The 15,720-nt window shown below is 45.7% G+C and overlaps 1 protein-coding gene across 1 annotated transcript; it reads left to right on the top strand.

Moving 5' to 3' along the window:
- Positions 1-6,061: 6,061 nt before the first annotated feature.
- On the top strand, positions 6,062-15,607 carry LOC131699592 (uncharacterized). Its single transcript, XM_058996677.1, has 18 exons — positions 6,062-6,332; positions 6,513-6,671; positions 7,355-7,473; positions 7,938-8,115; positions 8,641-8,774; positions 9,507-9,666; positions 10,167-10,285; positions 10,645-10,864; positions 11,281-11,402; positions 11,631-11,736; positions 13,027-13,149; positions 13,321-13,493; positions 13,642-13,743; positions 13,848-13,998; positions 14,180-14,360; positions 14,459-14,594; positions 14,977-15,052; positions 15,445-15,607. The coding sequence occupies exons 1-18, from the start codon at positions 6,077-6,079 to the stop codon at positions 15,528-15,530; spliced, it is 2,601 nt and encodes an 866-aa protein (XP_058852660.1). The 5' UTR covers positions 6,062-6,076; the 3' UTR covers positions 15,531-15,607.
- Positions 15,608-15,720: the final 113 nt, after the last annotated feature.

Below are 15,720 nucleotides of genomic sequence, written 5' to 3'. Positions count from 1 at the left end.
TTTTTTTTTGGAAAGGTAAACTCGCACACCGAGACTTTTTAAAACCCAACTTTAACGTGAAGCTGCCCAGTTGTTAATATTTTCACAGCCTTTGCTTTAACTGTGACGCCTACATCCTTTGTGGTAATCGATGCAATATCCCATATGCGCGTGTAGTAAACGAGGATGAGAGGGCAAGCGTGCTTCATTCACCCTTCAAACCAGCTGTGAAGCGCACACATTATTTAGAGGATTTAGAACCGGGTTGCAACAAAGACCAGGAGTGGAATAGCCCTCCGGGGCCATGATTGGACACACCTGTGTTATGCCACTGCCATAACTTGTGTAATAAATTAAGAGTCCCTTTCCCTTTGAAATGAATGTTTTGCTATTCTTCCCCATTGTTTTAAGTTAGAAGAATGAAAAGAAAATGATGAACACAGTTGATGAAGTTTAATTTGCAACATGTTCTATGCAATTAAAATAGTCCCTTTGTCTGTGTTACGTTTATAGACGATGCCAGTTGTAGAGCAACTTGCAGAACAGAAATACAGGTGGAGTCGCCCGGCCGACAAATCAAACCACACACACACGTGATGCTAACAGTGCCGCTGGGGATGCTTATCATATGATATGTATCATTTCAAATGGCATTTTACATAGTGCGCGCGCACTATGTGCTTAATTAAACATCTGAGCTAGTCGTCTGTATCAAACTGCCAAGAAATGGGAGGCTTGTTTCCTCCCTTATCGTTCACAAACGCAATTAAAAACGTGTGGACTGCAAGTGTTTCACTGAGATCCCATCCTGGGTGGCTACAAACTAGGTTTAGCAAAGTGTAATCCAGTCCATATCATTTTTGGAGGCAATTCCATTTTAGCTTCCACTAGCGAAGACCCCGGATGTTATCTTGGACCTCACGCTTTCTTATGATTTCTGTATCAGAACAGCGTCTTATCATTTGAGAAATGTTTCCAGATGAAAGCGTGTTCTGGGTATGAGGGATGCAGAGACGTTGACACAGGCATTAATAACCTCTCGTCTTGATTATTGCGATTCTTTGCTTGTTGGTAAACCTGTCACTAAACCTAGAAGGATTCAGCTTGTCCAGAACTCCGCTCCAGTTACCATTATGCAGGTTGAAACATTGGATTCTTAAATCGAAAATGAAAACACACTTTTGTGAATGTGCTTTTATGTAATTGGTTGTAACTGGAATGTATTATAAGAACATAAGAAAGTGTACAAACGAGAGGAGGCCATTCAGCCCATCTTGCTCGTTTGGTTGTTAGTAGCTTATTGATCCCAGAATCTCATCAAGCAGCTTCTTGAAGGATCTCAGGGTGTCAGCTTCAACAACATTACTGGGGAGTTGGTTCCAAATCCTCACAATTGTCTGTGTAAAAAAAGTGCCTCCTGTTTTCTGTTCTGAATGCCCCTTTATCTAATCTCTATTTGTGACCCCTGGTCCTTGTTTCTTTTTTCAGGTCAAAAAAGTCCCTGGGTCGACATTGTCTATACCTTTTAGGATTTTGAATGTTTGAATCAGATCGCCGCGTGGTCTTCTTTGTTCAAGACTGAATAGATTCAATTCTTTGAGCCTGTCTGCATACGACATACCTTTTAAACCTGGGATAATTCTGGTTGCTCTTCTTTGCACTCTTTCTAGAGCAGCAATATGCTTTTTGTAACAAGGTGACCAGAACTGAACACAATATTATGTATTGTAAAGTTTTAACATTACTTCCCTTGATTTAAATTCAACACTTCTCACAATATATCCGAGCATCTTTGTTGGGGAAGCTATAAAAAAGGCCACATTGTCTAGATGAAGACATTTCTGAATCAACATAAACTCCTAGGTCTTTTTCATAGTTCCCTTCAATTTCCATATCTCCCATATGATATTTATAATGCACATTTTTATTGCCTGCATGCAATACTTTACACTTTTCTCTATTAACTATTATATATATATATATATATATATATATATATATATATATATATATATATATATATATATATATATATATACACAGAGAGAGAGATAGATATATATGAGAGCAATATTATATATAAATGAGAGCTATTTTGTTTTGTGTTTAATGGCTGAAGTGTAATGCTGGCTCCAGGGATCAGCTTATTTAGCCTCTCTGGCGCATCAGCACACACAACGGCTGCGATGCTGGCTCCGGGATCAACCAAAGTGCGGCCTCCCCAGCGCATCAGCATGACAACCATCTGGATTGAGCTAAGTAGGGTACATCTCTGGGGTTTTCAAGTGGGCACCTTCCATCCTCAGTGTTTCGTCGACTAGCCCACGACACCTCAAGAGGGCTCGACGGTGATTCTGGCGTCCCAGCATCACCCCCCTCTGTCCCCCACTCAACTCAGCCCAGCTTACTTACCTGTACATCAGCGTTTCTTTCTTTCTATTGTGCTTGAGATCCCCAGCCAGAATCTTTCCGTCTCAACCACAGCCAGTTGCTGCTCCTCTCTGCTGCTTCAGATAAGTTCTTCACTGTGCGACGCAACTCTTGGCCACTGAATCCGACGTCTCTGAGAAACCGGGTTGTAGAGTGTGCCACAAATCCTCGACAACTCACTTCCACTGGGTAAACCCGAACTCTCCATCCTCGCTGTTCCGCTTCAGTGGCTAGTTGAGCATACCGCAGTCTCTTCCTCTCATACGCTTCATCTACAGCATCCTCCCATGGCACTGATAACTCTACCAGGTGAAAAAGGCGTGCTGATCCAGACCACAAGACAATATCTGGTCGAAGGTTAGTGGTGGCAATCTCAGGTGGAAAAATAAGCCGTTGACCAACATCTGCCAGCATTTTCCAGTCTCTAGCAGCTTCCAGTTGTCCTGGCCGAGGGTTGGTTTTAACACCTTTTCTTGGTGGTTGCTCTCCTGGGCGGAGGAATGTTGTCTTTTGTGTGTAATGTTTTGATGGAACAGGTGACAACTTATTGGTCATGTTACGCTTGTCTTCCAATGCTAAGGCCAAACATCGCAGCACCTGGTCATGGCGCCAAGTAAACCGTCCTTGGCTAAGAGCCACCTTACATCCTGTCAAAATGTGCCTTAATGTTGCAGGTGATGAACACAAAGGACATGAGGGATCCTCTCCTACCCAGAGGTTTAGGTTCTGTGGTGATGGGAGAACATCATATGTTGACCTGATGAGGAAACTGATCCTGCTCTGTTCCATTGACCATAGGTCTTGCCAGCCAATCTTGCGTTGTTCCACACTCTCCCATCTCATCCATTCTCCCTGCTTGGCCTGGGAAATGGCCTTTATACACCTCATCCTCTCCTCCTGCTTTTGCACCTCGTTGACTACCAGCTTCCTCCTTTGAGCTGGGGCTGCCTTGTGCCATGTAGGAGGAGCTGAACTGAGACCAAGACCCCCTCTTCCATGCTGAACTTGCCCCATGATATCACCAATTCGAAGTGCAGCCTTTGCATCTTCCACAGCTTTCTTTGCCGCCCACTTTCTTCCAGTTTTCTATATATATATATATATATATATATATATATATATATATATATATATATATATATATATATATATATATATATATATATATATATATATATAGAATATATTTAATATATTTAATAGAGAAAAGTGTAAAGTATTGCATGCAGGCAATAAAAATACGGAAATTGAAGACGGGAACTATGAAAAAGACCTAGGAGTTTATGTTGACTCAGAAATGTCTTCATCTAGACATGTGGCCTTTTTTATAGCTTCCCCAACAAAGATGCTCGGATATATTGTGAGAAGTGTTGAATTTAAATCAAGGGAAATAATGTTAAAACTTTACAATACATTAGTAAGACCTCACCTAGAATATTGTGTTCAGTTCTGGTCACCTTGTTACAAAAAGCATATTGCTGCTCTAGAAAGAGTGCAAAGAAGAGCAACCAGAATTATCCCGGGTTTAAAAGGTATGTCGTATGCAGACAGGCTCAAAGAATTGAATCTATTCAGTCTTGAACAAAGAAGACCACGCGGCGATCTGATTCAAACATTCAAAATCCTAAAAGGTATAGAGTCAGACAATGTCGACCCAAGGGACTTTTTTGACCTGAAAAAAGAAACAAGGACCAGGGGTCACAAATAGAGATTAGATAAAGGGGCATTCAGAACAGAAAACAGGAGGCACTTTTTTTACACAGACAATTGTGAGGATTTGGAACCAACTCCCCAGTAATGTTGTTGAAGCTGACACCCTGAGATCCTTCAAGAAGCTGCTTGATGAGATTCTGGGATCAATAAGCTACTAACAACCAAACGAGCAAGATGGGCTGAATGGCCTCCTCTCGTTTGTAAACTTAATGATGTTCTTATAATACATTCCAGTTACAACCAATTACATAAAAGCACATTCACAAAAGTGTGTTTTCATATTCGATTTAAGAATCCAATGTTTCACGGGCTCCCGAGTGGCGCATCCACTAAAGGCGCTCCTCGCAGGATGTGCCCTATAGCCTGGAGATCGCAGGTTCGAGTCCAGGCTATGTCACAGCTGACCGTGACCGAGAGTTCCTAGGGGGCGGCGCACAATTGGCTGAGCGCTGACCGGGTAGGGAGGGCTTAGGTCGGCAGGGGAATCCACGGCTCACCGCGCATCAGCGACCCCTGTGGCCGATAGGTCGCCTGTGGCTCTGCAGCGGAGCCGCCCGATTTGTGTTGTCCTCCGGCACTATAGGTCTGGTGGCATTGCTGTGGATCTGCAGTGCGAAAAATGACGGCGTGTTTCAGCCTCCGTTTCCCGAGTCGGCGGGGGGGTTGCGAGCGGTGAGCCGGGGATACAGATACTAATTGGGCATGCTAAACTGGGGTGAAAACCGGGGTAAAATAATTGGCGACGTCTAAATTAAAAAAAAAAAAAAAAAAGAATCCAATGTTTCAACCTGCATAATGGTAACTGGAGCGGAGTTCTGGACAAGCTGAATCCTTCTAGGTTTAGTGACAGGTTTACCAACAAGCAAAGAATCGCAATAATCAAGACGAGAGGTTATTAATGCCTGTGTCAACGTCTCTGCATCTCTCATACCCAGAACACGCTTTCATCTGGAAACATTTCTCAAATGATAAGACGCTGTTCTGATACAGAAATCATAAGAAAGCGTGAGGTCCAAGATAACATCCGGGGTCTTCGCTAGTGGAAGCTAAAATGGAATTGCCTCCAAAAATGATATGGACTGGATTACACTTTGCTAAACCTAGTTTGTAGCCACCCAGGATGGGATCTCAGTGAAACACTTGCAGTCCACACGTTTTTAATTGCGTTTGTGAACGATAAGGGAGGAAACAAGCCTCCCATTTCTTGGCAGTTTGATACAGACAACTAGATCAGATGTTTAATTAAGCACATAGTGCGCGCGCACTATGTAAAATGCCATTTTAAATGATACATATCATATGATAAGCATCCCCAGCGGCACTGTTAGCATCACGTGTGTGTGTGGTTTGATTTGTCGGCCGGGCGACTCCACCTGTATTTCTGTTCTGCAAGTTGCTCTACAACTGGCATCGTCTATAAACGTAACACAGACAAAGGGACTATTTTAATTGCATAGAACATGTTGCAAATTAAACTTCATCAGCTGTGTTCATCATTTTCTTTTCATTCTTCTAAGTGTTAAAACAATGGGGAAGAATAGCAAAACATTCATTTCAAAGGGAAAGGGACTCTTACTTTATTACACAAGTTATGGCAGTGGCATAACACAGGTGTGTCCAATCATGGCCCCGGAGGGCTATTCCACTCCTGGTCTTTGTTCCAACCCGGTTCTAAATCCTCTAAATAATGTGTGCGCTTCACAGCTGGTTTGAAGGGTGGATGAAGCACGCTTGCCCTCTCATCCTCGTTTACTACACGCGCATATGGGATATTGCATCGATTACCACAAAGGATGTAGGCGTCACAGTTAAAGCAAAGGTTGTGAAAATATTAACAACTGGGCAGCTTCACGTTAAAGTTGGGTTTTAAAAAATCTCGGTGTGCGAGTTTACCTTTCCAAAAAAAAAAAACCCGCGTGAGAATGATGGCGCGTGGAACCCGATTGGAGCGTCAATGAAGCCCTCGCGCGGTCTCGACACCTCTTATAAACCCCCAGAGCGCAGTAAGCGAGGATACAGCCTGACTGCAGGGACTGGAGCGACAAGTGGCTGCGGGAAAACAACACCAATGTGTCGGAGCGGGCAGAGGATGATGATGCTGCCGCCTTGCTTACTTGTGGCGTGCTTGCTGCTTGGATTCGGCCGGGCCGCCTTGTCTTGGACCGGGGAGACCCCGCTGCTGCAGCCTGGAAATGCGACTCCCAACCTCGGTGAGGCGTCAGAAAGGAGGCTTACTTTTTTTGTTTGTTTTTCTCTGTGAGTTTGTTTTTAAATGTGCTCAGTTCCACCTGCACTGCACAGTGCCTTCGTTACAAACAGATAGACACGGGGCGTCCTTCTGCAGTGATTCTCTACCGGTTAACTTTGCTTCCTCTCGTTCCTCCCGCTAGACTCCTTCCACACTAACGTCCCAAGCGAGGACGATGACGGCGGCGAGACAGCCTCCACCGGCCCGGCTCTTAAACCGGAGGATCCCGGATTAATCTGCTACGAGGATAGAATGACACTCAAGCTACCCGGCACTGGCGTGAAGGCGCTCCGTGTGCGAGGTGAGGGCGAGGAGGGGCCTCGGCGACTCCATACAACGCTTTATTCATATATACTGGTTTATGTATGACTGGAATACAGAACTAAATGGTGCGTGTGGGTCTTACAATTAAAATGCAGTGTAGTTAGTTGACCAAGAAAGTAATTTTATTCTAAATAACAGCAAAATATTAGCTGGATATTTGACGTCTGTTTTAATGTTTGTTGTACTTCCTTGAATCGAGCAAACATTGAAACCTGGCAAATCCTGGAACATACATTTCAGATGACAGCATTCCCTCTTGTCTTGTTTGAATCTGGTCTGTGTTTAATAGACCCGCCTCCGTCCTGCTACTAGATGGAAATAAATCGCATGTTTACTTTAAACTTCGGGCACGTGGTCCCGGTGTAGCGACAAAGTGTTTCATCGTCAGAATGTGGTGCGCGTACCCGTCTAACGCCAGAAAATGATACGCTGTGATCGACTACTGCACACATCACTACAAACAAGGCACTATCATACAGGTTTACAGTGTTAGATAACCCAGTTTGTTCATCACCAGTTACAACATGGCCCTTTTCAGATGGTCGTAATTGAGCTAAAATCATTTGTGCATGGCAAGCGCAGCACACAGTGTACCACGTTTTAATGTGTACCACACCCCGTGATGGATGACCTCGCACGATGTTACTATATTTCATTTAGTGAAGAATCGCCTCCTTCCAGTGGCGAGCCTGGCCGGGTTTTGCAAGTACAGCGTGACGTTTAGTGGGGGCTACAGCTTGTTCACGACGTCATTCAAGGGCTGCAACGTGAAGATACAGGCAAGTTGCTTCAACTCCTTTTTACTGTGGGTTTGGAGAATTCAGAGACTCTGGATCCAACAGGATGCTCCTCAATCACTAGAAATAATTTAATGAATAAATAAATGCTCTTTTAATAATTTGCTACAGTGTTGGGTAGCATGGTAGAAATAGCAGGTAGAGTACATCAAATGGACTGGTTCTGTATTGGTCAGACCGATTTCTCAATTGTGGGAACGGAGGGACCGCATTGAGCAATGAATGCTTTCTGGTTAACCCATGAAGTGTCTTGTGGATTTAACTTGGTAATACCTCTAATTCTAACTAGCTGCAAAAGTAGTCTGTCTTTAGTGTATCAGATTGCATAAATACAGCTTGTGTTTGTTCTCAGAAATGTTGTACTCGCTGGGTTAATACCTCACCATTCCAGACTTCTTTGATAGCAGTATTGGCCACCCCTGGTGTTACTGTCTTGTTCCTTTTAGGAAATCAACGGTATCTCCTCCTTTGTGCTCGCCGTGTTCTTCGCAAGGACAGGGGGTGCAGGGCTGGTGATGAGGTGTCCACAGAGCACCCCCAAATCTCTCCCCAGCGCAGCCTGTGGGGTCACCACTGTGACCTTTGAACTGCCAGAGGGACCCCTAGAGGAGGTCACAATCACAGGTTAGACCCTGATTATCAAATGCTATTCTATATGTCTAGTGGTGTTCCTGAATCTGAACACAAGGGCTGCAACAAGACACTAATGTCACGACCGTATCGATATGAAGGTGTGGTACGATCTGTATCAATGTGATGGGCTACTTGTAGATGCCTAATCAAATGTTCATTTGATGGCTATTGTTACATTGAGACTGGATCATACCACTATCCCAAGCAGCTATGACACCCCTCATAGCTTGTGTCCAACTATTCAGACCTCTCTCTTTACATTGCGTAGACACCATGATTGTCTGGCCCTGGCTAGAACTACAGCTCCCATCATGCCTATGCACCTGCAGCAATGGTGAGTGATGCTGGGAGCTGTAGTTTAGACTAGTGAGCTATGCTGTGGTCTTGTATCTCGATACAAACTATATCCACCTATTGCAATATCATATCTTGACTCCTTTTAATACACAGTGACTTCTAGTATTTCACATTTGCATGAAGCTTGATTTTTGCTTCTCATGTTGTGTGTGTTCTCAGACCGGTCTGGTTTGGAGATGCTGATCAAAGACGCCCCAGATGACTGTGCTTTCTACCTGATGAAGGGAGATGGGATGAATGTGCTCACAATCTCTTACTATGCCAAGGATGAAGGCTGTCCTCTTCAAACACAGGTACAAGGTCAAAGCGTGCACTGACTGTCCTTCAATAATCTCAACCGAGGACCAGCGGCTATTGGCATAAAACCCCTTGCTGAAGCGTAACAAGGATACATTTTTCCCTTGACTGGGATATTGACTCCAATGTTTCAAGCTGTTTTCTGCAACACCCTTGAACTCCAAGGGAGGGAATTCACTTCAGGTGTTTTATAGGAGCAGCCACTGAACAGCACTCAGCCCTGCAGCCCCTATAGCTGGGGCCATTCATAAAAGAAGGCAATTGCACAGGATTTGATGAAAGATGCTTCACTAATTCACAGAATTGCCCTTAACCCATTAAGTACCAACATGTATTTGAACACAAGCTGTATTTGGTACTTTTAGGTGGTTATGGCTAACGGTTACAGTATCAATGTAAAATTAAAACGGGTAGATGAGTTAAATACTCAAGTGAAGCATGTCCTCCAAAGAAGGACAATGAAATGTTAATTTACTACAGCAATTGTGAACTCGGACAGTTAAACTAACCTTTTTGTGCTTTCGCAGTGGTAAAGTCTGCAATTGTAGCTTAAGCTAGTCTTTGGCAAATCTGGTGCATGATTGATGTCTGTCCTAGTCCAGTCCAATGTTCCTGCAACCATGTGAATTTATTGATTTACTATTTGGGCAAGAAAAGCTTCTCCCCTGATGCTACTGTAACAGTCTAAAGCAAGCTCAAGGCGCTATTCTAACCTGTCTTCCTCCCAGAACAATACCCTGGTCTTCCATGTGACGTACAAGGACGCGGAGGGACGGCCAGGCTCCATAGAGCAGGGGTGTCTCCCATTCGAACCCCCTGCTGTCTGTGGCCCCTCCAGCATGAGTACAGATCTTCCAGAGGGGCCACTAGACCAGGTCTTCATCCTGGGTGAGTCTGCAGTGGGAGGGGCTGGTTTGTAAAGCCTCTTGCTCTTAATCATGAATGCAATAGCAGTGTACCCATTCCAGGCTTTACCAAGAGCTTGATTAGCCACTGTGTATAGGGAACAAGTTCACTTGTCTTAAACTCCTAGTGACACCAGGAATAGCTGAAACTGCTATGCGATGGGAGTGTTGTTTCCAGCCCTGGTGTCAAAGCTTATAGAGTTGGAATGGATTTTAGAGATGGTCAGCACTCCTCCTAAAGGGGGTGGATGGGGGTCAGTGATCATGTTGCAGGGAGTGCAGCAAGACTCCTATTGCATAGTAGTTACTATGAGCTTTATTCGCCACAGTGTAGGTATCCAGCTCAGGGGTGTCTTCAACTCCTAGTGAGACAAGTATTGGATCCTTAATTGTACTTGCATAAATCACAGTAGATCCATTGGCAAGTTACCCTCCCAATGGCATGAGTGCTGTAGCTATACCCACCTCCTCCTGTCCTTGTAGATGGGAAGAACAGCCTGGTTGCTGTGAAGGCCAATGGCAGCTGTGGCTATGGGCTTGTCCAGGGGATTGGGAAGAACTACTTTATGGCTCCTTACGATGCTTGTGATGTGCTGAAACAGGTGAGGCTGTCTGTGAGTGAGCAAGCAGGGACCCCTTCAGACCTAGTCAATTACTATTGGAGCTGTCATTTACAATGTAGTTGAACTTGGCACACCTGTGCAATTCCTGCATATTTGTCTTGCCCACAGTAACAGCACAGCAGTGTGACAGTACAGTGAAAGCATGTGTGAAGCATTAGAAACGGTATACAAAAACCAGAGCAGGGTACAACTAACCCTTCAGTTTCCCAGTGAAAGCATGCTAAAGCGTGGTAATGGCTGATCATGCCATGCTTTCACTGAGCCTAGTTCTTGGCAATGGTAAACCATGCATTTTTGTGGGGACTTATTGTGTGTGTAACCCTTATTTCTCTTTGTAGAACATTGACGGCCATGTCCATTACTCGCTGTCCGTTTCCTTCTCTGATGTAAACGAGGTGACTCGCTTGAGGCATATGAAGTGCCGTGTCTTGGCTAAGCGTGAGATCCTCCCTTATCCCTCTCTCCCTCCCCACCCTGCTGGTGTCTCTGTCTCCTGCAGTGAGGGGTGCATGACGGTGCTGCTGCCTGCCGGTCCCCTCGACCTGGTCAAAGTCAAGGGTGAGTCTGGGACTGGCTTTTGACTGTCAAAGCCATGATTGTCATTTGAGCACTTTCAAATTGAGACTCTTTCTATCTTAAGCTGCTGAGAGTCTTCATGCTTTTGTCTTGGTTTATTGTAATGCTGATTTTTTTTTAAACCTATTGACTGTCTGTATCTGGGGGGGTGTATGGAAGCTTGCTGTGTTTCACACTAACATTTTTACACCTGTAGAGAACAGCTGGTCCAATAAACTTGTTCAGGAACTTTGGCACAAGCTATTGAGTGTCTGTATCTGGGGCTGCACGGAGGCAGTCTGTGCTGCATGCAGTGGCTGTAGATCGAGGCTTTGTTACTGATGCTATGATTATATTCAGAACCGTGGCAATGGGTGATGGATGGCCCTAACCCAGGCTTTGTTTTGATCTTTTTGTAGATGACTCCAATAATCTGGTTGGGGTGCAGTCTGCACCAAGTGCTTGTGGCTACACTCTAGAGGAGAAGGATGGAAAGACCGTCTTCACAGTGTCTTACACGGCCTGCCATGTCAAGACCTTGGTAAGAGCCTGCCCAACTCGTGAATGGCTGGACGCTGCATCCAGTCCTTGGGTTCAGAGCAGGTTTACCAGGGGTCTGCTTGACCTTTTCAATAAAATACCTGAACAAGGTGGAGTTCTGAAAGCCAGGACTGGGTGCAGCAGGGCTAGTGTGTGTCAATCCATTTGTGTTGCTGGATGTGTGTTTTCTACTGTGCCAATGTCTCCACTCTCCCTCCTTGTGTTCTAGAATAACTTGCATGTCCTGACGGTGCTCTTCACCCCCTACTCCTCTCGCCAGAGGGAGGTGACGGTATCATCCTGCCCTGTACCCCCAAATCCCATCCCCCAAGAAGGTGGGTCTAATGAACTCCCTCCTCCCATTGCACAGGAATTTCACCTATTCCAGCTTTTGATCAGAGCTTGATTATCCCCAGGATCTAGTTAACAAGCTTGGGTGTGTTATTAAACTCGTAGCAAAACCCAGTGGTGTGCAGTGACAATCCACTGGGGTAGCAGAGTCAACACCTGCCCCCACCACACAATAACCGTTTTATATGGTCATGGAGGGGGGGGAAGAGAGAACAGCAAGCGTGTTTTTAATGCAATTGTTTTGTAACCTTGTAATTCGTGTAGTGCGGTTGATATGAGACTGCAACCTATAAACATTCTGAATACAGAAAAGAAACCAAGCTTTGAGTAAGCGGAGTAGATGGATGCATTGGGTAGCTTTCTTTTGAGGTTGGAGCTTTATGAATAGCTAATGTCAAGTGACTCTCCACACTGCTTGTACACAGTCCGTTCTGTATTCCTCCTTCAGTGGCTGAGCACATCTCTGTTTGATATTTTAACGTGATCAATGTAATGAACTGCCTCTAATCTCTTGCACAAAATTCAGCTTTTTTTGCACTGCTTAGCCTTGCATCTGTCCTGCCTCAATGATTAGCCACCTGCGTAACAAGGGGCACATCTGACACTCCCATTGGTTAAAATTACTCCAGACCAGGCAGAATGCCTTCAACTTTGTCCCTCTGCTCACTTGTGATTGGACTGCCACAGAATGCAGGTCTTCTATTGGTTGATCATGTTGCAGGACCTTCAGCACAACCTAAGAGTATCCGATTCTGGGGGTGTGGAGGGAGTGACACACTTGAGGCCGCCCCACACCAGATTGGCAGTGGTATCACCAGAAGTGATGTGACCAGTTGGAGAACTGGCTGATCTGTCCAGCTAATTGCTATTGACAAAACAATGATCAAGACTGGTATATAATCATGATGTTGAAATTGAGTCTTCTGACAGTATTTCAACATGTGTGACAATAAGCCGCACATACCAGGCTTATCCAGTTCCTTTTGAAATGGACTCCCATAGTCTTAATCTTATTACGGTCCTTGTCCCAAAGCTCTGGGTGTTTCCTCTGTCATTCTGGAGATTGCTTCACCCTGCTGGACCGCATGCATGGAAGCTGTTCTATTTTGTGTTGCCTGTGGTGTGATGCATCTCAAGTATAGGTTTTATTAATCCCTGCAGTTGCGCCTGGTGTGTAGCAGCCTTTACTCTTCCAAGCAGCAATCCATACAAACCCAAGCCGCTGTCTCTTCACTCTGAATGGTAAATCTGCTTCCCTGTCTCATTTCCTGCAGGCTGTCTGATCCCAGCTGAGCAGCAGCTTCCCTGTGGCCCCTCTAAGCTCTCTCCAGCGCTGTGCCGGGCTAGAGGCTGCTGCATGAACCCCAAAACCCGCCGCTGCTTCTACCCTCTAGAGAGTAAGCACCCCATTCCTCTCCTCCAATAGACTGATTTCCTCTTGCATCCATTGGTGTCGTGCACCTCTGTCCTTTCCAATGAATGCAGTAAGCCTGGGCTGCTAGTGGGTTCATGGTCATTCTTGGCTGTTTTAAAAGCCTGTTTTGGATTCTCTCTCTCTCTCTCCTCAGTGTGCACGGCAGACGAGCAGTTTGTGTTTGCTGTTTACCGCAAGTCTTTCAATCCTGAGGTCAACCCTGCCAGTCTGGCCCTCGCTGGGGACCAGTCCTGCCTCCCAGTTCTCTGCACTCCAGACTATGCCATCTTCAAATTCCCAGTCACTGGCTGTGGGACCCGCACCTTTGTGAGTTCCTGTTCAGAAGTTTGAATGGAGCATTTCAGAATTGACCTTTTTGATGCATGACATATCAAATGGCTGTAATTAGTTTTGGCCACGTACATTTAATTGGACCAGTGACGTGATGCACTGGATTGTAACCCTCTGTGTGCAGGTTGTGGGGGAGACTAGAGTCTACCTGGCTGAGGTGCAGAGCTTGATCCAACGCAGACAGTGGACCTACGGGCTCGTAACCAGCGACCGTCCCTTTAGGCAAGTATATAGCCAGAGCTCTGCCCTTATTGCAGGTATCCATTGCTTTTAGATGGAGCCTCTAGTAATGGTGTGGATCACACAGTCCTTCTCCTATACTGTATTCAGTGCTCCACTCTTTCTACCCCTAGTCTCCTTGTGGAATGTCGTTATTCTAAAGGGAACGTGGCCAGCACTGGGTTCCTGGTGAAGACCCCCACAGACCTCCGCCCTGCCCCTCACCTGGGGGTGTTTCAGGTGCAGTTACAGATTGCTAAAGGTGAGACATGCCACCTGGAGGTGTATCTATCCATCTCTTCAGTTATTATAAACCAAATACAAAGTTATCAAACGCTCCATTTCAATGCATGTAATAAATCTGTCCTCCAGAACTGAGATCCAGCCGCTTCTACCCCCATGTCTCACTTGATAGGATGCTGAAAGTCTCTCTCTCTCCTCAGATGGGACCTTCTCCCAGTTCTACCCCTCCACCAGCCTGCCCGTGAGTCTCCTCCTGGGGAGCAGAGTTTACCTTGAGCTGCGTCTGATCAACCCCACTGACCCCAGCCTGGTTCTGCTGGTGCACTACTGCATTGCTTACCCACGCTCCTCCAGTGCTGTGTGGGTGCTGCTGTACCAGGGGTGAGTCTGACCATCACACGCATGTTCTGAGGTCCTGTCAGACTGCCATAAGCCTTTTTTAACTCTATACCGCTTCTGATTGGGTGTCTGTCCCTCAGTTGTCCAAATGTCCTGGATTACGGCAGCTCTGTGTCTCTGCACGTGGACGGCCAGCCCCCCCACTCCAAATTCAGACGACGCTTCAGTCTCCGAACATTCCAGTTCCTGAGCAGTGGGCTAGCCCTGGACGAGGAGGTGGGTGGGGTATTAATGGGGTGCTGCAGACTGACCTGGCTCTGCACGGGTCTGTATTGCATCAGTAACAACGCTCAACTGCCAGTGTCTTCAGTGGAAATTCCATGACCAGCATTTAGACTCTCGGTCTTTCTGTCTTCTGCATTTTCGATCTCTGTTGTAGTTGAAGACACGGATGGAAATCCTCCAGAGCAGTTGGGTCCATTCCTGGTTTTGCTATTGGTTTAATCGTACACCTGAGCTTGTTTCCTCTACACTCTGGCTGATCAAGCTTGTAGTAAAACCTGGAATGGGTGATGCTGCTGGCAATGGGAGGTCTTTCCATCCCTGTGAAATTCAGTGCCATATGTTTTGACCAAGTCTCTCCTCCCGTGTATCTCAGATCTCCTTCATGTGCTCCACTGAAGTCTGTTCTCCAGACCAGCGCCGCTGCAATGAGGGTTGCTTTGATGGGAGAGGTGAGTTGCACAATGGATCAAATTGTTCTAGAAAAGGACCAGCGTTGACTCATGATTCTGTTGATTGGGTTCACACGTGTGTGAGAATTAAGGGGGAACACTGTCTTGTGTGTTTTGCATAAGCTGGTAATTGTGGAAGTACACATGCATTAACGTTATCCATAGTTCTAATATTTCAGATACATGTGTTCTATTTGAGCTGTGCTGCTGATGCTTTTTTGAACTGCATGGGTTTTATTGTAGTGATTTTGTACTTGCTATCTAGTGCGTCACACTATTGAACAGCAGTTCTATTGGCTTGTACTTCACTCTGGTACATTGTGTTGCTTCTGATTGTCCCAGCATGCTGTATTCTGACCCCAGCACTGTGCCTCTTGTAACTCCTCCTTCAGACACTCCCATCTCGGTCGACCCCAATATGAGACTGCGCTGTGCTGGTAATCCCTGCCCAGGGAGGGTGATGCTGGAGGGAGCCTAGTGAAGGAGCTCAGAGCCCAGGCAGGAAACTCAGCCCTAAGACTACAGTAACCATTTCAAATAAAAAGAAGAAACCCATCTCTTCTGTGCTGTGTCTTCATTGTAACACTCTCTCCACCTCAACACCTGCAAAACAGTCTGGATCTGCCAAACTGGGGGCAAATAGAATTAAGCCTACAATTTATAGGGCT

This window comes from Acipenser ruthenus, chromosome 23 (assembly GCF_902713425.1).
Source record: "Acipenser ruthenus chromosome 23, fAciRut3.2 maternal haplotype, whole genome shotgun sequence".
Taxonomy (NCBI): Eukaryota; Metazoa; Chordata; class Actinopteri; order Acipenseriformes; family Acipenseridae; genus Acipenser; species Acipenser ruthenus.
This window is presented reverse-complemented; position numbering and strand designations above follow the sequence as displayed.

Bases quoted from the DNA above. Each gene is read 5' to 3' on its own strand.
- LOC131699592 (XM_058996677.1), top strand. From the start codon at position 6,077: ATGAAGCCCTCGCGCGGTCTCGACACCTCTTATAAACCCCCAGAGCGC. The intron at 11,737-13,026 runs GTGGGTCTAATG...CATTTCCTGCAG, and splicing joins AAATCCCATCCCCCAAGAAG to GCTGTCTGATCCCAGCTGAG. The intron at 14,595-14,976 runs GTGGGTGGGGTA...CGTGTATCTCAG, and splicing joins GGCTAGCCCTGGACGAGGAG to ATCTCCTTCATGTGCTCCAC.